We start from the raw sequence: 25,876 nt of genomic DNA on the forward strand, positions 1-25,876 counted from the left end.
ACAGCTCACAATTAAAAATGCATTACTGAGTTCTTGAAGATGAGTTAGCTCAGAGCCTGCACATGTAGCAGTGAAGGCAGGTTATAAATGGCCTCTGTCAAGCAGAAGAAAGGTTATAAAACTGCTATATTTTGTGCTTAAAAAAGAAAATCAATTTTCTGTGCGAGCAAAATGCCATACATGTAATAAAAGTCCAGGAGATCCCTCCTCCCGAGCTGGCTACCCAGCCAGGTGCCGCTCCAGACCCAAGCTGCCAGGTCTGATGGATGCCTGGGCATCAGGCCATTAGCTGTACGATGACAGCTGAACTCTGGCTGCTCACGGTGCAAAGCCACACATGCCCAGGATAGTCCTGTAGCTTCTCAGCTGGAAAGCTCCTGTCACCTGCCTCAGTCCCTCCCCTCTGCTGCGCTAGCTCCTTAAAATAAAACTTAATTCATTTGAGTGATTGCTGTCATTCCCGCAGGCGGTGCAGCCTCCCTGTAGGGCAAATGCAGATGCAACAGGCAGTGAGCTCCCGAAGGCCACTTCTTCCTCTCCAGCTGAGCTGCGAACTAGGTGGAATGGACCATGAGAGCCTGGGATCCTCGGTTCAGCCATTGGAGCACGGGCCGTGCAAAGGAACAAGGAACAGCAGGAGAGGCAGAAGGCTTCTCTGTCCAGAAGAGACGGGCAAGGGAATGACGACACCTCTTTTCACAGGACAGGGAGAGTGAGGGCATGTCTAGCCATGGGGAAAGGGCCAGGACTGGCCACACTGGAGACCGAAGCTTCTGATACCCATAAGTAAGACTAAGATTTTGTCATGGTTATTTTTATGAGTCACGGACACGTCATGGGAATAAACAAAAATTCATGGAAGCTATGACCTATCTGTGACTTTTGCTGCTGCGGCTCCCTGGTTTCCCCCACCACCTTGGTGGCTCTGCAGGGTTCCCCCTTCCCCCCACAGCGGCCAGGAGCTGCAGGGTGACCATATTTCCCAAAGAGAAAACGGAACTCCCCCCCCAACCGCTCGCCCGAGACGTCCCCCTCTCCCCGCATGAGGCTGTTGCCCGTCACTGGAACCCTGAGGAGGGCCCCCTCGGGAGTCTGCCACCTGTGGCTGGAACGTTGCAGGGGAACCCTGTCACTTGTCGCTGCTGTCGCCCATTGCTGGAACCCTGCCAGGGCCCCACTGGCTGTCAGCTGGAGTCCTGCAGCCCCTGGGGCTGAAGCAGAGAATGTCAGGAGGTCTCTGGAAATCAGAAATCGCAGATTTTGTGACCTCCGAGTCTTACCCATAAGGCACCAGAGGAGGTTGCAGCAACCTGCGGCAAGCTTTTTCAGTTCATACTCCCAGCATGGATATAAAGAGGGGACAGATGCCTCTCGCGCGTGCTACATTTTATTGCTAAACACTCTGGACAAATAAGGCTCAGAATAATTGTGGCTGTATAGATACAAGCCACATTTCTAGTCTGTGCGGATCAATGGAAGAGCAACAGGAGCTGTGCAAACAGGCAGAAACAAAAGGGGAAAAGATTCATTGACTGCAGTAGTGGTCAAAGTTTCTCCTTGCTGCCCTGGCTTCAATCTCTGCACTGACTTTGCTCTTCAGCCACTGATGAGCATGGACAGCACCCTGTGTAGCTGAAACAGAGATGCCTCTCGTTCCAAGGGGTCGGACCATAACAACAGGGCTCCCGCTGAGGTGAATGAGGATCCTTCCATTGACTTCCAGGGGAACTGGCGGGGCTCCTGCTTTAGGGTCACACCCATAGATTCTGTTGACTTTGGCCTGGCCTAAACTTACAATTTAGGTCAATATAACTCTGGCGCTTTGGGTATGAAAATCCAGACCAACCTAACCCCCAGTGTAGACACAGCTAGGTTGATGGAAGAGTGATGCTTCCATTGGCCTAACTAGGATGGTTTGAGGAGCTGGCGTTCCTACAGGGATGGAAAAGCCCCTTCAGTCACTGTGGGTTGTATCTAGAGTATAGGGTAATGCTGATACAGATACAGCTCTGCAGCTATGCTGCTTAGACCATGCAGTGTAGACATGGCCTGATTCAGGAGCTGCAAGTTGGCTTGAAGAAAGACAGTACCATGGAGAGATGGGAGCACCCTTTTCTGTCTCTGGCGGAAGAGGCTGGCACCCTGTGGTAGCTCAGAGTGGATTGGACTGATGGAGATTCACCCCGGAGCGTTCTCCGTGGTTCGTAGAGCCACGTTCTGGTTGAGGTTTGCCCCTTGGAATACTTCCCCAACTTGATTTTCAATCATCAGGAAGCGTGCTTTGTTTCTGTTTGTAATTATGCATTGCAATGTGCATTAATTACTGAACGCAAATTGCTCCAGCGTGAAATTTGCAAAAGAGAGTCCCCTTCCCTCACCTCCACGCCCCCATCTCCAGGGAAGTAGCTCACAAGCCAGCTGTTGCACTGCAGCAGAGAGTACCCCTGGGGAAGAAGATCTCCTTGACACTGCACAAATACTGGGGGGTTCCCTGGCAGGGTCAGAGGCATAACAAGCCCTCCTCGGAGCACACAGTGAGATGGGCAACAGCCAAAGGGAGCCGGTCCGCTTTGCAATTAGCAACAGACTGTTTAAAAGACAGACACACAGACATGGAGGCAACAATAAATTCAAGCCTGAGGGCTGGGGGGATGGGAATCTTGGCTGTACTTTGTACTTCAATTTAAACCTTTCCCTATGTAGCAAACTACTTAGCATGTGGGCATGTTCAGTCTTTGGGCTTGTCTACATTTGAAATGCTACAGCAGCACAGCTGCTGTGCAGACATTCCCCACAGCAGTGGGAAGGGTTCTCCCATAGGCCCAGGTAATCCACGTCCTGAAGAGGCAGTAGCTAGGCTGATGGAAGAATTCTTCCGCCAGCCTAGCGCTTTCTACACTGGAGGTTAGGTCGGCTTAACTACGTAGCTGAGGGGTGTGGATTTTTCACAGCCCTGAGCAATGCAGCTGGGCTGACCTAACTCTTTAGTGTACATCAGACCTGTCCCTGAAAGTGTTTCGGAGTCACTTGCAAAGTCTAGGAGCCTCAGAGCTCAGCAGAAGGGGTCTGAGAGCAACGTCAGTTCTGAACCCTGATTGGATGCAGCAAGTTAGGGAGAGGCAGCTGCAAGGAGCTCCCCTTCCTTGTATTATGATGGTTCGTCCACAGGGACTGGACCTGGTTCCTCTGGATCTAAACACATGAGACGCTGTTGCTTGAGCTAACGGACCAACTCCTCCACCTTGGAGGGGGTAGAAGAATCATAAACCTCTCCACTTACAGAGGGTCAAAAAGCCACAAAGGGTTAATGTGGGTTAACACAGGGGGCTGGACACCATTAGTCTCTGGGCTCAAGATTGCTCAAGGACCATGAGGGTCAAATCTTCAGCAGGTGTAAATACACTGACTTCAAGGGAGACACACCAATTTATAGCAACTGAGGCTCTGGCCCGAATCTACCAAGCAGGGACCAGCAGGGAGGGGACCATGGAGCTGGCCAGGATAATGCACCTGGGTTTCCAGAATGCCTCATGGAGACCCCTACTCAGGGCCTAAGTGCTGTAATTTCAGCTTTGCATGGTCTCCGGGCAGGCAGTGCTCAAGAAGCTTGGTCTCTTGATCTCCATCCAGCGAGATCACAAGGGTCAGGCTGGCAGTCGATACAGGGAATGTGTTGGTATATTCTATTCAGGGAGAGGGCAGGCTTGTAGTGTAGCAACCTTCCATGTGCCAGACGGCAGCATACGCATGGATCTCTGTTGCTGTCTTATTTTTAAAATTAGCTTTTTCTATTTACCTCTTGTTCTCTGCCTGTGGTATGCAATAGTTTAGTCTCCTGAGGGCTGTCATGCTTTGATCTAATTCTAGTTGGCTGGCTTGGTGTGGGGGTGGCTGTGTGGTGTGTTGTGGCTTGTGATATACAGGAGGTCTACCTGGGTGAGTGGGGGGTCCCTTCTGGCCTTAAACCTGATGACCTCAAATGCATTTAGTCATTGTATCACCGATTTCCAGGGAAAGTAGGTGGGTGTTTCTCTGCAGTCAACAGGGCACTTAGCACCTCCCAGGATCATGCCCTCATAATTGTACTTCTATCTTCCTTGATAGAGGAATGGAACTTTGTTGCTTGCCTGTCACCAATAAAAATACTGCAGCTGATCGAATTTGCCCTTACCCCAAAACTGTCCTTACCCAGCAGTTCTATGGGAAGAGCAGCTGTGGACCATAAATTATGTGTCCACAGGTTGTATTTAGACACCTCTGTGCACAGGATAAGCTGCTCTGGAGGGCTGGTCTCTGCACCCAGGGGGACTTATGTGCATGGTACTTGGTGTGCATTTTCTGCGCTTTGATAAAGAACCATATCCATTATTGCTAACATTCATCTGTCTGGCTTGAGCAGCAGAGACCCAATAATTACTGTGTGTTCTAATCAATCCAGCATCAATCCAGCTGCAGTTCAATTTGCAATCTCCTCTGCAGTAACACAGGATGAGGGAGGACATCATCTGAAAATGATTAGAAAATCAATAGCTAACTCGGCCAATAATTCTGTCTGGGCAATCCTTGGCGACACAACCCTCACCAATTCCCCTGCTGTGACCACGCCGTGAAGGGTGGAGGTAGGCAGGGGACGGCACTCTGTATCCTGCTAGCCAAATAATGCCATTAAACACCTGGAACAAATCAGTTGTTACTCTAACTCTTTTCTCCATGTAGACTAATAGCTTCTGCAATCCACTAGCTGTCCAACAAAATCACCTAATGCCTTCTTAGCTCCTATAGTGTTTTTCAGCCAAAGATCTTAAAGTACTTTACAAAGGAGGTCAGTATCATCACCACCATTTTACATACAGGGAAACTGAGGCATGAGGTGTGACTTGCCCAAGGCCTCCCAGCAGGCCGGTGGCAGAGATGGGAACAGAACCCTTGAAATCACTAACCATAAGAGGAATACTTGAAATTTCTAGATCCTTGGATGAACAATGCTCTAAGGTCTTTTTAACAACATTTACATAATTAAACCTCAACTCAGGAGGTAGTTCAACTATCTGACTCCTTCTACAGAGCAGGAAACTGAGGCATGGAACGGTTAAAAAGCGACAGCAAATGTCACATGCTTATTGTCACTCCAAACTGCTCAGGTTATAGAACAAACAAATGTGTTTTGTTCCCTCCCACCTCTGATCTCCAGCCTTAAAAACTCCACTTGGGATCCAAGAGTCAAGTTAGATTCCTGCCTTCTGGAGCAACGTAACTAGTAATAAATATTCTGCTGGATAAATTAGACCCCCAACTACTCCCATGCAACCCCACTGCCATCAAGAGGTTTGCACAGGTGGCATTGATTGCAACTCGGTAAACAACCCGCGGAAGATGAACAGTGGAATAGATTCCAGCTCACTCGCTCTCAGATGCCTTAGCTCTGCAGGTATAGCAGGAGGAGAAACTCGTCTATTTTTGTCACTCCGGTCAGCAGAAAGAACTCTGTGTGTGCATGGGGAGCAGAGATGCTGAATAAGAAGGTGCTATTTTTACTTAGGTACATTTCGGCGTAGAATTGCTGTTTTTAAATGACTTTGCCCAAGGGCACACAGCAAGACGATGGGGATCGAATTCAAGAGTCCTGCCTCCCCAGCCTCTGCTCTAACCCCTAGACCACACTAACCAACCTCACTGACATTCTATGTCGCTAGCATGATACCAACAACAATAAACACCTTTTGCAGATTAGCAGCCAACCATTGATCAATTGAAGGCTAGAACAAGGTCCAGAACCAAGGCCCATTCACCTCGGTAACATTAAGGTGACTCACCACTGTGCAAATTGCCAAGTCCTTTCTCTGGGTCCCAGCTCAATCCACTGGCCAGCTAGGACTCTGAGAAGAAAGACTCTGTCTAGACTCACCTGCATAATCAAATCCAAAGCAGAAGAGATGCAGCTCTTTGAAGACGAGATTAAAGAAATGACAGCTGAAAGCCACAGAGGACTGTTTCCCCAGGGAAATGAGTGTATGGACCGGTCCCTATTTATTTCAATAAGCAAAGGCATGCTTTTCGTCCACACTCGCAAAGCACGTTAGAAAGGAGATGGGTGCCGGGGTCACTGGAAACATCAGAAATGCCTCATTACTGACACGAATGAGAGGAAACTGACTCTCCAGCTAAATTGCCTGACGGGGTTTTTGCAGCTCTGCTTCCCTTTTTTATTATGAAGTTTAAAAAAAAGAATATTTAATGAAGTGGTTCTGCAGAGAGTAAATTGCCTGTTTTTATTATTCTGCTGTATTTTCTAAATATCAGCTGCCTTTTTGTTGGAGATGTTTATGAGATGAAGGCCCAGATTCTCCCAGCAAAGGTTCAGTGCTGTGCAGAGGATGGCGGGTGTCCAGGGATGGCCTGGCAGTAGTGGAAGCAAACAGCAGCATGGAGGTGAGCTGGGGTCTCCACTCTTTTCAAAACAGTTCTGGGGAATTTGACATTGCTCTTAAGCCCTGCACCTAGCTTGTGGTGCATGGGATAGCAAAGAATTGGCTCCCAGATCCATCAAGTCACCGAAGCACATGTCTGACTATAAGTATGTGAGTAACCCCTCTTCTGAATAATTGACATCAATGAGATTTAAACATCTGTTGAAAGGTAAGCCCACGCTGAAGTGCTGTCCTGAATAAGAAAGGACTTAGCCATGTGCTTACATTGCTTTCTGAACTGGGGCCTAAGTGCTTTGCTAGATTGAGGCTATCCAAAAAGTTGGCTCAATCCTGCAAGGTGCTGAGCACTCTGTCCTGATCCAGCGCATGTTTAACTTTAGACATATAAGTCTAAGCACTGATGTTAGTGGGTCTAAAGTTAAGCATGTGCTTAAGTGCTTTGCTGGAAGGGGCCTGGAGGAGGTTAAATGCAAAGGCTAGGAAAGTTTGAGACAATGCAGTTTCAATTATTCTATTGGCTGCTCTATGCACCTCGCTCATCCAACCCCACCATTCCTCCTTTACTAATCTTTGGCTTCCTGATTTGGGGCTGGTGAAACGTGCCAGATTCGCAGCCTGAAAGACTAAAATATTTCACAGAACAGGCACGACACAGATGGCGGCAGGGCAATCTTCCCCCCGCCCATGTGACTCAACCCTGACCTCTAGAGGAGAGTATGGGGAGTTCCATCTATAGGGTGAACTCAGACTCTCACACGCCTTGCCAAGATTACCAACGGGGGTTGAGGGCTGGGAACGGGACTGAAGCCACCAACTTTCATTTCGCACAAGCCACCCAAGAGCTACCAGATGGTAACAACTTTGTCTGCCCACCTGAGTTGGACTGGAGACAAGCTTCAGTGGTGGTGAGAAACGGCACAGACTATAATTAATCCCTGGAGGCATTCATTCCCTCACCCACAGCCCCAAGACAAACAGCCACCCTCAGTGTTCCTGTCATTCCGTCACACGACAACATTGTACTGAGATCTCAGCTACGCACTGACATGCATCTGATCTGCTCTGAAATGCAATGCAAATGCCTCAATCGTATGTCTGTGTGTCTACGTCTATTTAGACGCTTATGTCTAGGATATCTGTATTATTAGCCACACAAGGCATGCATTCCAGGATGCACGAATGGTTCTGGAGACTGGCAGTGGAAGATCCAGTGTCTAGATCACCAGTTTCAGTGCAGCTCAGGTTGAGGGTGACCAGCTGTTGCCTCGAAGGACTTTCCAGTGTCTTCAGAGTTCAATATTAAGGCCAGAAAGGACCGTTAGATCATTTAGTCAGACCTCCTGTATATCACTGGCCGTTCATTTCCACCCAATTACCCCTCTATTAACCCCACAGGCTTGGGACTAAACATATCAGTCCTCAGGGCAATAAACTGTGTGCCACAGACAGAGAATGGGAGAGACCAAGGTGCACCAATGTCCAAGGCAGGGAACTTATTAGGTGAGATGGAGTCAGATGGTCTCAGCAGGTGAGACCCCATGCTGCACAGAAAGGGTGGGGGAGAGTCCCAGCCAATCTACCCTGAAAATTCCTTTCAGATCCCAAATCTGGCAATCAGTATGACCCAGAGCATGTGAGCAAGACACACCAACCAGGCATCTAGAAAGAGGATTCTTTAGACCCCCTGAGCAGACTGGTCCACCCCATCCAGTGACCCATATACAGCTGTGGCCAATCCCGGACGCTTCAGAAGAAGCGAAAAAATAAAACAACAACAAAAAACAAACACCACAATACGTCTGCCCAATCGTGCATCAGGGAAGAAAAATCCTTCCTGACCCCTTATGGGAGGCGAGTTGCTGGTCTCAGTCCAGTTCTCAGTGGCTACACATCCACATGCTATAAATCCATCACCACAGGTAGCACCGCTGTTGAGTTCCTGGGCTCAATGAGTCATTGAAATGGAACTAACCTCTTTGTGCAAAATGGTGCCCCTATTGGCTCAGAAGAGCCTGCATTGCTATAGCCAGGGCTGTGCTCGTAGACAGACCGGGGGAGGGGGGATGGAGGGGAGAGTGTCAGTCTCCAAGGCTGTCAGTGTAAGCACTGTTGGGCAGCAGTGAAGTCATTAAAGCAACCCAATGGCCAAGGTTTTCATAAGTGACTCCAAATTTTGCGTGTCCAACATGAGACACCTCAAAAAATGGGTGCTCCGGACTGGAGCTGAGCAAATAATGGAGTTTTTGATTCCAGGGACCAAACCAAATTTTAAAAAAAACTGATTAGATTTGAAGGGACACAATTTTTTTTAAAAAATTATCGAATTGGAAAACACAAAAATGTTGAAAGTCAACCAAAATGTTCCAAATTGACACACAACATTATTTTTTTTTCTAATTCATTTTCAGTTAATGGAAAAGTTTCAATTGATTCCAAACTATTCCCCTTCTTCACCCCTCGCACCCTGCCCCTGAGTATTTCATTTGGATTTTGGGTATTTTTCAACTTTTTGTGCATGTTTTAAACTGGCCAGTTTTAAAATCAAAACACATATTTTGACTCTTTCAAAATGGTTTTTCCCAAGCAAAACTATTTGCTGAATTCAATCTAAATGTGGTAAAAAGTTTCAGATCCCCCCAAAATTGTGTGTGTGTGTAAAAAAAACAATGTGCAGAGAAAAATCCACCCTTTAAAATCAGGGCCCTTTAAAGAATCTCAAGTGGGGAGTCCAGAACTGGAGCTAACCCACGAGAACTAGTCTCTTTAGAAAATCTCGCCCAACTATAACTTACATGACTAAAGTGATCACAGAAAAAAACACACCTTGGGAGGGGCACCGCAACATACAGGCAGCATCAGCCACTTCTGTGTACAGTGCGGCCCTGCTGCAGGAGCAATGTCGGCCTCAGACACTTGGCTGGAAATGGCTGCTGAGAGGCTGAATTTTTGCTTTCCGAAGTCCTTCCATTGTACTTGTGGAGCCCGGTTTCCTGAGTGCTCCTAGCAGTACGCGTCTCTGCTATTGATTTTCACAGGGTGACAGAGTTCTCAGGAGCACTTCCACAACGATTTCAAGATATTTTAGGGCCAAATGTTGAACCGCCTCTAAATTTGCCTCTGCAATGAAACGTGAGCACAGTTCGCAGTCGCTGCAAATCACAGCACTCAGACATCTCGCTGGCTGATGGCGCCTGCAGATCATGCAGTGGGAGAGCCATATGCCATCATTTGTGGCTGCAATCAATTGCAGCCACAGAATCAGAGGCCAGGTTAAGGCCCCTTTAAAACTGCAGGCCTATAATTCACGTATCCGTGAGAGCAAAGGCACAGTGTCCAAGAATCATCAGAATTAATCAGACCTCGTTTTATCGTTTTAACATCCCTCTCATTTTAATATCTGTCTAACACTGAAACGTATCTTCTATCTGCCCGGAAAATACCTCAACACCCAGCTCCTCAGCCAAGTAGCCACCAAACAACAAGCTCAGTTTCCTTAGCCAGCAGTAAAGGTTCAATCTTCCAGCCACCACAAAGGCAGGACTCCCTTGGCCAGAAAAGCTGCATCGCCACATGGGCTTGTGCCATGGGAGAAACATGTCCATCACCATGATGATCCCCCACAGGGTGAGCCCAGAGACCCACCTGTGGCCACTCTGAGCCTGCCCTTCCCGATGATGAGAAGCTCTCTTCCAGCCTCCTCCGTTGGTGGGAAGATCACCCCTCCTCCCCCCAGCCCACCAATGTCCTCATAGACATTAAGGTCAGAAGGGACCATCATGATTATCTAGTCTGACCTCCTGCACATTGCAGGCCACAGAACCACACCCACCCATTCCTGTAACAGACCCCTAACCTCTGGCTGAGTTACTGACATCCTGTTCCAGGCTTGTGAGCAGGCAAAGCAGTTTTCTTGCAAACCTCAGTACCTAGCCGGCCCACAAGAACACTGAGCTGGAGGTGCTCCTGCCTGTCTATCATAGCTACTTGCACATCTCCCATTAGAATAGTATCTGAGTACCTCCCCCTGTGTAACATATTTATCCCTCAAAAACCAGCTTGGGAGGCAGAGCAGTGCTATTATCCCCTTATACAGATGAGGAACCAAGGCACGGAGAGGCTTAGTGACTTGCCGAAAGTCCATAGCATAGCAGGGACTTGAACCCAGGCCTTTCAAGTAGTAGGCTAGTAACACTACACCGTCCTTCCTCACTTCCATGTCAGTGGGATGAAAGGGTCTGCTTTCATGCAGGTGAATTTGGGATGCCGGTCAGCTTGGGTAGAATCCCCTCACTAGGAAAGGACCCACTTGTGTCCCAGCTCTGCCCTGGCACTATTTGCAAGTGAGGAGGACACCCCAAACCTTCTCCCCTAATCCCGTCTCTTCTCAGCCATACATGCATGAGCGTGAAAGACCTTTCCCCACAAAAGCTCTCCGTTTTAGGACCAAAAGCTGTTCCTCTCTAGCTTCCTGTGACTGAACTCCAGTCTTTATTCCCTCCATTCCCCAGCCACTCAGATCTCATCTGTCTCCAGCGCTCTTGTTGCTAGGAAAGGAAGATACTCAACACCAAAGAAAATTAGAAATGGAGTGTGCCACATCTGTAAGGGGGCAAACAATCTCATTTTCTCTTTGCCATCCCCCTGCTCTTCCCCTTCTATTCAGTGAAGATCATTGCTTCTCCCTCTCCAGAGTAATGATGTCCGCAGAGCTTATCATCACCTCCACTGGCTGTGGCAGTCCCACTTGCAGCTTTTACACTAATACTCAGGACACTCCGGGAGGGTAACACCTCTTGCCAGAGCAAAATAAGTTGCAACTGCTTTCTGAAATAACAGCCACTATTTTCCATACTTTTCTCCCCCCGCCCCCCGCCTTTTCAAGATGATCAGTCATTATTTTAGTTTCAGATGATCAAATCCATCTGTCTCTCGAGCTTCTAATCACACGTTGCAATATCTTGCCTTTCCCAGAATACTCCCAAGCGACAACAAACACAGGGAAATCAGTAATGGATTTGGAAATTAAACAGAATGACACATTCCCTCCTAGCTTACATTTATTTTTATATATCTATCTATATTTATATAGATATAGATATAATTTTAAAATGTTCATGCTATCGTTTATGGACCTGTTAGAGCGGATGACTAGGAGCCCGGGCTCGTAGGTACTGTGGCTGGCTCTCACTGACTTCTGGCATGATCCTAAGAGTTTGAACACTGACAGATCCATTGAATGGATCCTGCCCCCCTGGTTTCACTGAACGGCTCATGAGTGAAAGCTGCAGGATTGGGCCCCCAATATTGGCAGACTATTGGGTCGCTAATGTATGCATATGTTGAAGCTACCAAAAGGGGCTTGGGAAAGTCCATGACATCTCAGGATGGAATTCAGTGGGAACTGTGGTTGCTGAGCACCTCTAAGGATCAGACCCGTCCAATGTGATCTTGGGCAAATCACTACCCCACTCCACACTACACGTGTCTCAATTTCCCCATCTTTGAACTGGAGATAAAAATATTTTCCTGTTTCAGACATGTTCTGAGGCTTAATGAACATGTGTGTAACACACTCTGAGTTCCCCCAACAAAAGAAATTAGGTAATTGTGAATTCCGGCTCAGATTTCCTTCTGGGGACCAGAAAATGGTCCGTCTAGATGTTAGAGTGACAGCTGTAATGCACTGAGTTGTGTTTGCTTACATCCAGCATGGGAGAGATTGGCTGGCTCTAAGAATCTGCCTGGGGATACGGTGTTCGTCTGCTAAGTCACCCTGAGAGCAGGTGTTTGAACCTTGCACCAAGATGCACCGTAATTCTGCTGAATCGTACTAGCCAGTGGATCCAAAGAGCTGCAGTCTGAATGTGTGCAGGATTGCAGCCTCCTTCAGGAGCAGACAGAGGTGGCGCTGGGACAAAGTGACCCTGGCAAAGAAAACCCTTGGGAGAGCTGAGCAGAAAACGTCTGCTTTGCTGTTAAAGTTATCAGTCAAGGCAGAGCCCAGAAAGGGGCTACGCTTGGATTCATAAAGCATGTGTGCACTCTGTTCAGAGCAGGCTGGAAACTTCCCATACTTCAGTTTTTACCAGCTATTTATTTGTATTTACTCTTTAATTTAACAAGCCCTTTCCTGAACTGGCAGTGAGGTCCATGCCACACAATCCCTTTTCTTCGTCACACTTCTATGTGCATCAGGGACTGAGCCAGGCCCATCTGCTGCACTGTGATGTGCCAACCTCTGCCCGGTCTTCAGCTGCTATTCATCCCTGTGATGACAGTCCCTTGGTTCAAACCCCCTGGGGAATGGCCACCCATCACCCGTGAGACACCTCAGATTAGCAGTTGCTTCTTTCCATTTCATTACTGTTCTGAAATACTTTCAGCAACATCTGGGAGCTCTGACACATGCTTGCCGTAGCTACTGTAAATTTAGGCTTGGTTTTAGCTCCTACTTGGCCACATTTCTCAATATTTCTAACACTGGTAGCTAATAAGGAAAATAAGAGGAATCAGAGATTGTAAATTGTTTGGGGCAGGGAGCGTGTTTTTGTTCTGTGTTTGTACAGCACCTAGCACAATGGGGTTCTGGTCTATGACTGGGGTTCCTAAGTGCTCCCACAATACAATTAAATAATCACGTTTCAGGGTATTAGCTGAACACTATAGGGGTCAGGAAGGAATCCTTCACTGCCCCCATGTACATCTCTGCATAACTGGCTAGGTGCATAATAACTAGAACTAGTAGAAAATTTGCTGACTGAACTGTTTTCTGTCCAAAAATGCTGAATCAAAGAAATCAAAACATTTTTGTGGAAATGTCCCATTTCATCAAAAATTTTGACAGAAACATTTTGTTTCCACTTTATGGTTTCAACTCGTATGTTGCAATATAATGATACCAACTAAAAGTCAAAACGATAACGTCAGAATGAAACGTTTTGACCTTACCAAACTGAAATACCTCAAGGAGATTACTTTGATGTTTCTGAAACAAAATGTTTCAGAATTTTTGTTTTGTGATAAGTTTTGAAATGTTGATATTTCGCTCTGATTCAAGATGAAAGACAAGTTTGAAATGCCAGAATTTCCAAGGAACTGAAAATCCAAGTTTCTCTCATTATAATTACAAACCCAACCCACCTTTCTCTGAATCATCATCTTTAGCTCGTGCTGGAGGAAGGAGAGCTGCTAGAACATTTTCTGATGGAACAGGTTTCCACTGGAAGATGGTGATTTGGCAAAATTGAAAGTTTTCTCAGGAATGTATCAATTTCAACAAAATTTTGAAAGGAAATTATCAAAATGTTTTGTTTCCACTTTGTCATTTAGACTTTTATGGTATGACAACGTAAAAATGTGAAATGACAGAGTCAAAACAAAATGTTTCAACAAGGTTATTTCACTGTTTTGGAAACAAAATTATTTCACAATTTCCATTTCATGGTAAAACTTGAAATTTCAACATCTGGTTCTGATTTGGGAAATTATGAAATGTCAGGTATTCCCAGTGAAATGGAAATTCCATGTTTCAACCAGCTCTATTCATATCTACAGGCCCCACCACCTTCCACTGGAACTTCATCTTTAGCTTGTTCTGGAAGGAAGAGACCGGATGTGATGGACCAGTGATCTGATCCTGTATTGCACAGCCTATATCCCTAATGCAACAACTACATTCTTAAATCAAACTATTTTGCAACACTGCCTTCCAGCACCTCAGGAATATTGCATCATTTTGATATGAAAATAGAAGGGGTAGCTCAAGACAGGCTGAGCAAAGGCCTGTATGTCTACCAGGAGACTAGGACCAATTCCCTCTCTGTCTAAAACAGGGGTGGGCAAACTTTTTGGCCAAAGGGCAACATCTGGGTATGGAAATTGTTCATTGGGCCATGAATGCTCATGGAATTGGGGTTGGGATGCGGGAGGGGGTGAGGGCTCCAGCTGGGGGTGCAGGCTTTGTGCTGGGGCTGGGGATGAGGGGTTTGGGGTGCAGTAGGGTGCTTCATGGGATGAGGGGGTTGGAGGGCAGCAGAGGGGATCAGAGCTGGGACAGGAGGTTGGGGCGCGGAGGGGTGGCTCAGGGGTGCAAGCTTTGGGCAGCGTTTACCTCAAGCAGCTCCCAGAAGCAGCAGCATGTCCCTCCTCCAGCTCCAACACAGAGGTGCAGCCAGGCAGCTCTGCTGCAAGCTGCCCCATCCACAGGTGCCGCCACTGCAGTTCCCATTGGCTGCAGTTCTTGGCCAATGGGAGCTGAGGGGGCAGCGTGCGGAGCAGAGCCCCCTGGCTGCTCTGACACATAGGAGCCAAAGTGGGAACATGCCGCTGCTTCCTGTCTGGAGCACCAGAGCAGGGCAAGCCCGAAACCCCGCTCCCCAGCGGGAGCTCAAGGGCTGGATTAAACCCAGCTCTCCTGAGTCCCAGCTCAGTGCCTTAACCACAAGAACATCCTCTCCTCTTCTACAATCAACAGGAAGTTGTGAATGGTGACCCATCTGGCCCCCTCCCTACATGTCTGAGTGACTGGCCTTCACTGTCTCCATAAATCTTTGTGCTCTCAGCTGCACAGGGGTTGGTATGGCAGAAAGAGATCATTTCTGGGGTTAAGATACATCACATTCCTTTTATAACCTCTCGCAGAAGGGAAAGCTCAGTGAAAGAGAAACCAGAGAGGGGATTATTAGAGGCATCTCTATCTGCTCAGCCGCGGGATTCTCACCAGCCTCCCCTTACCATGAAGTTGAAATTCTGTGGGCTTTGTCAGCCGATCTCCAACTCTGCACTCCAGTCCTGAAATCTCTCCTAGTAACATCCTTGGCAAGAGTACTGCAGCCCAAGCCCTTTGCCAGGGAGAAATCTCACAGCTCTGCTTTCACCAGAATTCTCCGGGGAGGCACATATCGCTGATCACAGTGCCAACCACCCGCCAATAGTCACGGATGCTCTGTCCCTCAGCATTTCTGACAACAGAGCTTAGCTTTCCAGATCATTCGTCAGCTGATACCAATTTGCCTGCTCATTGAGCCAGTTTTGCTTCTCCTGCGGAATCCCACATCAGTCTCCCATTGATATTTAAACAGAGAAGAAGACAGACAATTCCCAAAAAGGTCGAGGGAGTGACCATTTGAGAATCAGCTCTGAAATGTTTCCCAAAGGGGGAACTCTAACAACATGACTGAAATCACATCAGGCCAAGACCAGCCCTGCATTCCCCATGCAGCTAGCTCAGCAAGGCTTCCACTGGGCTACAGCTGGGCTTCATGTGGGAAGCCATAGGTTCTGGGACTAAGGGTGCAGGGGGTGCTGCAGCAGGCATGGTGCGGTTTCCATCATATGCAGGGGTTACAGTTGGGTTCAATGGCTCTCAGCACCCCCACTACACACATTGCTCCAGCACCCCGAGTGGAGCAGCATGAGACAGTCCAGACCTAGAAAGTCTGCGCTTGCCCCAGAACCACGGCCACCTCCCTTGCTAAGTAGGAAAGTTGTCTGGACAAAGGAGGATCAGTGCCAAGCCCTGGCATAGCATGGAGTCCTCCCTCCCTTTGCAACACCGCATAAATTGGTGTTCTATTTCTCCAAGTGGGAGGGAGAGAGGAAGAGATGAAAAGAGAGAGGAACGAAAGAGAGGGTGAGGAGATTAAAGCGTTATGCCTCGAGCACCTCCCATTGCAGCACCAGCTTTTCGTCATGAGACTGGTGAGGGGAGCAGAAAGAACTCCACTTTCTGCCTGGAAGTGGCATGGATCCTGGCGACTCACCAGTCCAAGGCTAGCCCCGTTTTTCCCACACCAGGGCCGCACACTGGTAGCAAAAAACAAAGGAAGCAACCCGGAGTGTGTGTGGAGGGGCGGCCCTGGGCAGCCTAAAAACAGCAAGCACCCTGCCCCTTCCAGCTCCCCACTCCCACCTAGCAGCAACTTACACCCACATGGAGGCTGCTCTGTCTCTCCCCCGTAGCTATCAGGGACCAGGATTGCACTCCAAGGTGACTGCTCACGCTGATTCTCCATCCCATCCCCGACCCTCCTGTGTTTCGTTCCCATTAATTATAGCCTACATTTAGGCATAGGAGCAGGGTCAAGGAAAGGAAAGAAGCCCCATTTTCCCTGAGTGACATGGATTTCAATTTCCACCGCTTCATGGGCACATGCAGGGAGAGCCAGGCCTGTAATTTATTGACAATTTCTATCTTTTAAAAGGCGGCATCTTGGCGGTGCTTCTCTGTGGCGCATGGCAATCGGAGCCAGGATTGTTTCTGACAATATCTGGGAGGCACGTTACTTTTCAGGGTGAAATGGCAAAAGAGAGAGAGACAGACAGACAGACAGACAAGAGGAAGGAAAACCAACTGTGTAAGGACACACATTGTAAAGTGTTGCCTGTAACGCACCAGTGCTATTAGGCGGCCAAGCTAAATGTGCTTAACAAGCATTCGGGGATGGGGGGTGTCATAAATATAAAGGGAAGGGTAACCACCTTTCTGTACACAGTGCTATAAAATCCCTCCTGGCCAGAGGCAACATCCTGTGACCTGTAAAGGGTTAAGCTCAGCTAACCTGGCTGGCACCTGACCCAAAGGACCAATAAGGGGACAAGATACTTTCAAATTTTGGGGTGGGGGAAGGCTTTTGTTTTGTGCTCTTTGTTTATGTGGTTGTTCTCTCTTGGGACTGAGAGAGGTCAGACAGAAATCCATCTTCTCCAACCCATCCTAATCCAAGTCTCAAATATTGCAACCAGTATAGGTAAGCCAGGCAAGGCGGATTAGTTTATCTTTTGTTTTATGTGAATTTTCCCTGTGTTAAGAGGGAGGTTTATTCCTGTTTTCTGTAACTTTAAGGTTTTGCCCAGAAGGGGGATCCTCTGTGTTTTGAATCTGAATACCCTGTAAAGTATTTTCCATCCTGATTTTACAGAGATGATTTTTTCCTTTTTTTTTTTTTTTTAATAAAATCCTTCTTTTAAGAACCTGTCTGATTTTTCCATTGTTCCAAGATCCAGGGGTTTGGGTCTTTGATGATTTTGTAACCAATTGGTTAGGATATTATTTTCAAGCCTCCCCAGGAAAGGGGGTGTGTAGGGCTTGGGGGTTATTTTGGGGGAAGTGGTCTCTTTCCCTGTTCTTTGTTTAAAAAGCTTGGTGGTGGCAGCATAGGGTTCAAGGACAAGGAAAAGTTTGTACCTTGGGGAAGTTTTTAACCTAAGCTGGTAAGAATAAGCTTAGGGGGTCTTTCATTCGGGTCCCCACATCTGTCCCCTAGAGTTCAGAGTGGGGAAGGAACCCTGACAGGGGGGTAATGTTAAGAGCCACCCGGAGACGGCACCACTCCAGGCTGACCTTACTTGGCTCCCGTGTATAAACATCTTCAATAAAGAAAGAGACACTTCATTCCTGTTTCTGCAGAGCTGAGGAGGGGGCCAGAGAACGCTCCTGCAGGGAATAGGGCGGGTTTGGAGAAGGGGTGGTGGAGGGGCTGGGAGAAGCATCTATGGCTGTGCACGTGTGCATGAGAGAGAGGCTGAGTGTGACTATGAGAAAGACGTGCGTGCATGAAAACCAGCATGTGTGTGTGTGTGTGTGTGTAGGGAGGTGACAGTGTGTGTGTGTGTGTGTGTGTACACATGTGCTGAGGTGACAGAGAGCGTGTATACACATAGAGGAGTGTCATTGTCACTGGCAATCTGGTGTGTGTGTGTGTGTGTGAGATGAGTTCCAGATTGGCCCTGTGTGCCAGTGACAGAGACTGTCCGTGAGTGTGTGTTTGTGTAAAGTGTGTAATGATGCAAGAGCTCAACAGTGAGCACCAGGACAAGGATCCCACTTTAATCAGCTTGTTTTTTCCAGGCTCTTTTTACAGAAAGAAGAGGACGGATTCTCCAAGGTTGCCAAGTGACTCTGTTGGACAGGGAAACCTCCCCATCCCCTGCAGTGGTGTTCCTTTATTCATATTAAAAATCAACCTACAGCAACAAAATTCCCTTGGAGAGGACTGTGATGCTGGAAGGTGTTAATGGCTGCCATCAATCACAGACCTGGATAAAGTCAATAGTTGCGCTAAGCACCCTTCTTTCAAGCTTATGCCTCTTCATGTAATGAAAGCTGGAAAGAAGAAGAAGCTACTGCCCAAGGCACTGGGCAGCCTGGCAAAACCTGGGCAGAGTTAAGCAGTGTGGTCCGTGGGATTTCCAGGGGATTGGCTGCAAATACAGGGACAAGGGTATTGTCTGGCAAGCTGTGAATGTGCGTGCGTGAGAAGCAGAAAGAGAGAGATGCCGGGGCGAGCGTGACCCTTGGAGGAGGCTGAGAGATGGAGCTACTTTTCGGCGCAGAACTTGCTGAAGAGGCAGACTTGGATTTCTGAGCCAGGAAACTGCCTGTTGTTTGTTCCTACTGTGTTTGGGGAAACAGGACTTTTGTGCGTTCTTGGAAAACAAACAGGATTGCACCAAAGAAACACCTCCCTCTATCAGGAGTTTCTCCTCCGAAGGGAAACAACCCTGAAGAAGCGGCTACCCACTGGGGCCAAAGAGGTGGCACAGGGCTTTGGGAGGGGCACAGTGCATGAGGGAGGAGCTCCCAGAAAGTTGGGAAGCATGTGGGCGACAGAGGAGACAGCAAAGTCCATTTCTAGTCCACAACACTTTGGCAAGTACGTGACAATCGACTCTGCATTGCTCAGTGTGCCTTTGAGCTCCCGCTGGACCGCTGGGGGCTCCGTTGGGCTGGAGAACAGGTTGCTCATTACTGAGGCAGAATTCGCACCTGCGGCATTCCCTAGGAGCCCCCACCCCTCCCCACAGCTCAGACCATTCTACCAGCCCTGTTAACATTTCACAGGATCCTCGGGGCATCTCTCCAGCTAAGGCCAGAGCAGTCTGCTCCCACAGAGCAAGGCAAGAGAGAGAGAGAGAAGACAAAGGTGGGACAAGGAGGAGAGGGAGAGAAAAGGAAAGAGAGATAGACAGACACACAGTCCCACTGCCCAAAAAGGCAACAGAGATTCCCTTACCCAAATCCATGGACAAAGAACTAGTAACTCCTACCCAGGGCAGCCGTGACAACACGCCATCTCTCTACAGAGCTAGTCACCCGGTGGCATACATACCACACAGCCTGTGGAGTCCACTTTGCGGTCCGACACACACTTGAAGTTACGGGTGCAGCCACCGTTGTTGCGTGAGCAGTCTCGAACCGGCCCAAAGGAAGAGAGCAGGTCATTGATGGTTTCGAAGTAGGTGGACAGCATCGCTTCTTCCCTTGGAGAGAAAAGGCACTGTTAGAACTGGCGACCGAGCAGACTCGAGACAGCTTGTCTATGGGTGGCCAAAGGGTAAAAGGGGGGTAACTGGATGGAACGTTTTACATTAAATATTTATGTGAAATATGCTTTGTCATTGAAGCTAAAATGTTTCATTGGCCTAGTTATGGTCCTCTGTACAGGGGTGAATTCCACCCTATGGGCATAATTCCTACCCACCATACAGGAATTCTGCTTCCAATGCTACAGTGACTGGTTGTGTGGCTTGCAGTGTTCAGTAATCCATTTTAGGGGGAAGACAAAAGGGTGGGATTTCAAATGTGCATGAAGGCCAGATTTTCAAAGGTATTTAGGCCTCTAAATATTCAGATAAGCACCTAGTTGTATTTTCAGAAATACCTGGATGCCTAAAATGCTTTTGAAATCCTCACTAGGCACTTGTCTGTATCTTTAGGTGCTTAAACACTTTTGAAAATCTGGGCCTAAGTGACTTAGGAGCACAAGTTCCACTGACTTTCAATGGTCACTAAGGCACTTTTGAAAATCTCACCTCTTAGAGCCACATGCACAGAACATTTTGCAGGTAGCACAGAATTCAGGGTGAATGTGTTCTTCCCATTCGATTCCTGTCAAAGGGGGTTGGGATCTTTGTTGAGAGCACTAAGCACTTATAGAATGTTTATCTTCTTCAAAGCACTCTCCAAATATTAACTCATCCCCATAACATCTTGGGGAAATAGATATGATCATGCTGTTTTACTGACGGGACACTGAGGCACAGGGAGGTGAAGTGACTTGCCCTAGGTCACAGAGTCACTCCCTCTGTTATTTCCTGCCCATGTTTCATACACCTCTTGGGTCTCTTTATATTAGGGCTGGTCTATACTGGGCACTGCATCAGCGAAGCTATGTCCCTCAGGGTTATGAAAAGTCACACCCCTATGAGACAAGGCTATGCTGGCCTTTCCCCCGGTGTAGACAGTGCTGGGTCGACGAAGAATTTTTCTGCTGACATAGCTACTGCCTCTGGGGGAGAACCCCTCCCGTTGCTGTAGTGAAGCCAGATCTACACTAGGAAACCAGGTCAGTATAACTACATCGCTCAGGGGTGTGAAAAATCTACATCTCTGAGTGACGCAGTTAAACCAACCTAATACTTGGTGAGGACAGCACGTGGTCGATGGGAGAGTCTAGCTACCACCCCATGGGGAGGTTGACTATCTATACCAATGAGAGAAGCCCTCCATCAGTGTAGGTAACATCTTCACTGAAGCCCTACTGCTACACCATTTTAAGTATGGACAAGCCCTGAGTGTCTACACTGTAGCGTTTTAACTGTTTTAACCGTTGGTGCTCTGTCCTCACTAGGCTTTACAACTCCTCTCAAGTGTGTGTCTGGGTGTAGGGGGAGAAAGAGGAGGAGACGTCTCACAGCTATAGTGCGGCTGGGATTCCAGGGTCAGATCCTCAGCTGGTGTAAATCACTGCAGCTCCAATGACTCGAGGCAGAACAGGTGTGCAAAGCTGGGATGGCCCTTCTATTGTGTTGCACTAGAACCAGAGCAATGAGGACGGAGTGCAAGCTAGGAGTTGGAGAGGGGGGATCAATTCTCTCTTTTAATTAAATCTAGAAACACCGAATGAAAGAGGCTTTTGTGCCTCTTGTACGGCCAGTGATTTCTGCTGGCAGCGATTAGGAGAGAGGGGAGGGGAACGGCGCTCTCTGAAATTATGCCTGGCGTAATGGATCATCGCTGACAAAACAGGGGCAGCAGCTGATGAGCCTGAATGAGCCATTACGTGTATTAAAATATTAACCTCCTCGGAAGCAGGGGCGGGAGGGAGAGAGATGGAGGGAAGCATTTAAATGTCACCTCTGAGATGAGCGGGGTGACAGCACCTTCTCCAGACAGAGGAGCTGTTTGGCTCCTGACGCATCGATTCCTCATAAACGTTTGCTACGTTGGTGGAACATTGCTACAACACCAAGGCCTGACAGGAGGAAATGTCACACAGAGGAAAGTATGGGCGGCGAGCTCCGAGGGAGCTGGGAGCAAACTTTGCTTTTGCTGCATCTGAGAGGGGCTGCTCAGCTCTCCGGAGCCAGACTGCACTCCACAGACAAGGACACACTCAGCTTTTCTTTGTAATGTTGGGGTGGATTTCAGCGCCGCAATATTTAATTAACCAGCTCACACAACAAGACAGGGGCAGACGGGGTCATAGGCAGCGGGTGATTTTCTACACAGAGAGCTCTGCCTCTGCCCATCAGTCCAGACCTGCAGCCCCCTGCTATTCCTGTCCTAGGACCTCCACCCAGCCCTGCCAATGCCCCTCAATTCAAACCTGCAGCCCCCTGCTATTCCCGTCCTAGGACCCCCACCCTGCCCTGCCAATGTCCCTCAATTCAAACCTGCAGCCCCCTACTATTCCCGTCCCAGGACCCCCACCCTGCCCTGCTACTGCCCTTCAATTCAAACCTGCAGCCCCCTGCTATTCCCGTCCTAAGACCCCCACGCTGCCCTGCCAACGCCCCTCAATTCAAACCTGCAGCCCCCTGCTATTCCCGTCCTAGGACCCCCACCCTGCCCTGCCAATGCCCCTCAATTCAAACCTGCAGCCCCCTGCTATTCCCGTCCTAGGACCCCCACCCTACCCTGCCAATGCCCTTCAATTCAAACCTGCAGCCACCTGCTATTCCCATCCTAGGACCCCCCACCCTACCCTGCCAATGCCCTTCAATTCAAACCTGCAGCCCCCTGCTATTCCCGTCCTAGGACCCCCACCCCACCTTGTCAATGCCCCTCAGTCCAGACCTGCAGCCCCACTTTATTCCAGTCCTAGGACCCACACCCCACCTTGTCAATGCCCTTCAATCCAGACCTGCAGCCCCCTGCTATTCCAGTCCTAGGACCCCCACCCAGATCTTCCAATGTTTCCTTAGCCCCTCTCAACAGCACCTCCTACTGTTCCAGATCGGGGCTCCGCAAAACCTTTGCCAATTCACCTTCTTTCTGCCCTAATGCCCCACCCTTATCCCAGTCCTTGGTTGCTCCAATGGTTCTGCAAATGTACCTCATTGCTGACCCACAGCACCCCCTGCTATTGTAAGTCCAGACTTCTTCACAGTTGTGTCAATGCACCTGCAGCCTTTATCACCAAATGCCTAATCTGGTCGAGCCCCACTGCCCAGCCCTCCCCACCCCGAGCAATCACACACGTCCACACATCTCTGCTCGTGCATCTCTGCACTGACCTGGGAGTCTGTTCCGAGGCATGTCCCTAACAGAGACTGCAGAGTGCGTATTGTGACCTGGAAAAGCCCTTGACTAGGACCTTGACTGACATCGCCAACCCCATTTCTTCTGTGAGTCATTAGATGGGGCCCAAGACTCGGAATCTTTAATTGTATTCCTGGCTCTAACTGGACTCGCTCAGTGACCTTGGGAAGTCAATTAAACTCTCTGAGCCCCAGCCAATCATAAAGGGAGGGTGGTGGCTAGCCGTGCTCACCCACCGTGGAGAGCAGCAGGTGAAAAGCCACTATCTAAACGCTAAGCATGCCAGAGAGGCTAGTGCTCTGACATGCTGTACCACTCAACCTCTTCATCAACATTTTACTGACCCCCACCAACTATGCTCTTCCGTCTAGGACCATCGTGAACGTTAATCGTCAGTGGTAATGCACCAAAGGGTATTAACTAAAAGACAAATCCAACCGGTTGGCTTTATGGGCAATTCAGCAAGACGTCTCCTGTCTGACTGAGGTTTAGATCAAAAGCCTGTTCTCCCACTCCCGGCCTACGGCTGGTTTCTGTAGAACTGACATCTCGCCCAGAACTCATTTCACCCTGTCAGTCTGAGCCAGATGCTTGGATTTACACTGGAAATAAATACAGATAACAGATTCTGACATGTCCCATTGTTAACACATGCCCTTTAAGGTCAGTGTCACTCATGGAGAGATGCTAATGCTCAAGTCAAGATGGAGAGCAAGAGCTGTGTCTGATCTGGAATGTTTAGCAGCATGGGCAGAGAGGGGAGGGAACAGTCCCTCTCTGAGCAGCTGGAGAGGAAATGCATCTTCTAAATCAGGAAGGTTTCAGCAAGAACCTTTTCTCCTTCCCAAAGACAGACACTGTAGCACCCCCTGAAGCCAGAGGTGCATTTATTTCTGCATAAACACCTGAAATCCAGACCACCTAGTCACCTTGACCAAGAGGGGCTGGGTTTGTCATCCAGGAGAGCTCATGCAGCCACTGCAAACTGAATCTCTGACTGCTGCACTTCATGCCACCATGCTGTCCGGCTGCCCAAGCATATGCACTGATCCTTGTGCCTGTCTGCTTCCAGCACTTAGGGTTCTGTGCTCCCAAGGGAACAAAACACATCTATTCCCGTATAGCTCTGTGTTTGTCCCCCGGTTAACCACATCACTGCTGGCTTCTCTCCCGTGACTGCTGCGGTGGCTACATTCCACTGCCGGCCATGTGAAAATCTGGGGTTGCCACATCAGATCAGACCACCAGGCCATCATGTCTCACCTCCTGCTTCTGATGAGTGACAACACCCATGGTTCAGAGGATAGTGGAAGGGAGATGGGGGGGCAGGGGAGTCTAGCCAACTGTGTATAACTGTACATTAGGGGAAATAATCCCTCTTTACCTCAGATCAGCTAAACCGCGGCAGCAGCATGGGACTGGATTATTCTTGATGTTTGATTCTGACTCCCTGCAGCAGTGAGTTCCATAGGTTGCCTTGAAAAATGTTTCTCTTCTTTGTTATACCTTTGCTGTTAAATTCACTGAGTGACAGCATGATCTCTCATAACACGAAAGGATACTAAAGAGGGGCTCCTCAGTTTGAACTCTGCCGTTCTGTATCTCAGAAACTTCAAGGAAGTGCCCTCTGACTCCTCTCTGGCCCAGGCAAAATAACCCTAGTTTATGCAATCTCTCATGTATGTCAATTTCTGCTTGGGCCCTAACCATCCACCGCAACACCATGCCCGTACCGTATCCCAGCTCTCAGAATGCTACACCTATGCTGGGAATTCTGCGTGCTGTGTGGGTCAGAAATATCTGATACACAGAGCAAATTTTGGATCCCAATGCGAAGAACATTTCAGAGTTTGTGAGCAAATTTCTGTTTCCTGAGACCTCTCCCCAGCACAAAAGGCATACGTTTAAATGAAATATGCCTGCCTCGCTGCTAACCCTGCTGCGAGCCCCTGTAAAACAAGGCTCTCTGACTAGTTTTATGGCAATACATTCTTTGCATGATACCCAGAGTCACTCGTTTTTGTCCAGGCTTCACAATGGTTCCTGAGTCAGTCAGAGTGCTGCGTGTCATCTCCCACAGCCTGCACTTGCTTTGACTACTCATTTGTAAATACTCTTCTCTTCTCCTTCCCCACTGCTCCGCATCCTCCTCCCTTGCCCCATCATTAATAAAACAGCATCAGTGACAAATACTGCTGAGGGTTACTTATTCATGAAATATCAGTGTCAAGCAATTCTAAAAGGCCCCAAAGCACTCATCCCACAACAAGCTCATCACGCCAGTCTCCTGAGCTTCACAACAACCTTGTCTTCTGGGCTGACCCTGGGAGGGGCTGCTGGGGATGATTCCCCTCAGCTGCCCTCTCCTCTATACCTGCTCTGTCCCCAACCCACGGACCTAACCACTAGTGAGACCCTGATACATCCCCGGCATCGGCTGCCCTGTGATCTACTCACAGCACTGGAGAGGGGCATCGAGCTACAGCCTTGCTGCTCACGAGTCCCAGAGACAGCGAACGCTGAGTGGAAATGGGGTCGCTGCATGCTCTGTGAACTTCAGCATCCCCCCATTCTGTGTAGGGAACTGCACACCCCCATCCCCATACCCTAGACAACAATGGAAAGGCCCAAGCAGAGAGCGGGACATCTTTGGCTCCAAACACAGAGCTGTCTTCTCTTTAGCCCACCAGTACCGACTATACCCACAGAGAGGGCTCCCCACTGCCCAACCCCCTGCCACTCCCCACCCCAGCCATACTCAGACAGGGTGCTCCCCACTCTGGCCAGATCCAGAGAGGATGTTCTCCACTGTCCATCCCCCCACCCCCTTTACCAGCCCTGGGCATTCCCAGAGAGGGTGCCCTGTGCTGTCCAGCCCTATGTTACTCCCACACACACTGAGAGG

The 25,876-nt window shown here is 48.7% G+C and overlaps 1 protein-coding gene across 1 annotated transcript in view; it reads right to left on the reverse strand.

Moving 5' to 3' along the window:
* Positions 1–25,876, reverse strand: part of ASTN2 (astrotactin 2) — a 595,119-nt gene that overhangs the window by 251,900 nt on the left and 317,343 nt on the right. The window contains 1 exon segment of the mRNA XM_077835839.1: positions 19,538–19,688. Within this exon segment, the coding sequence (XP_077691965.1) occupies positions 19,538–19,688 (151 nt within the window).

Source organism: Eretmochelys imbricata, chromosome 16 (assembly GCF_965152235.1).
Source record: "Eretmochelys imbricata isolate rEreImb1 chromosome 16, rEreImb1.hap1, whole genome shotgun sequence".
Classification (NCBI taxonomy): Eukaryota; Metazoa; Chordata; order Testudines; family Cheloniidae; genus Eretmochelys; species Eretmochelys imbricata.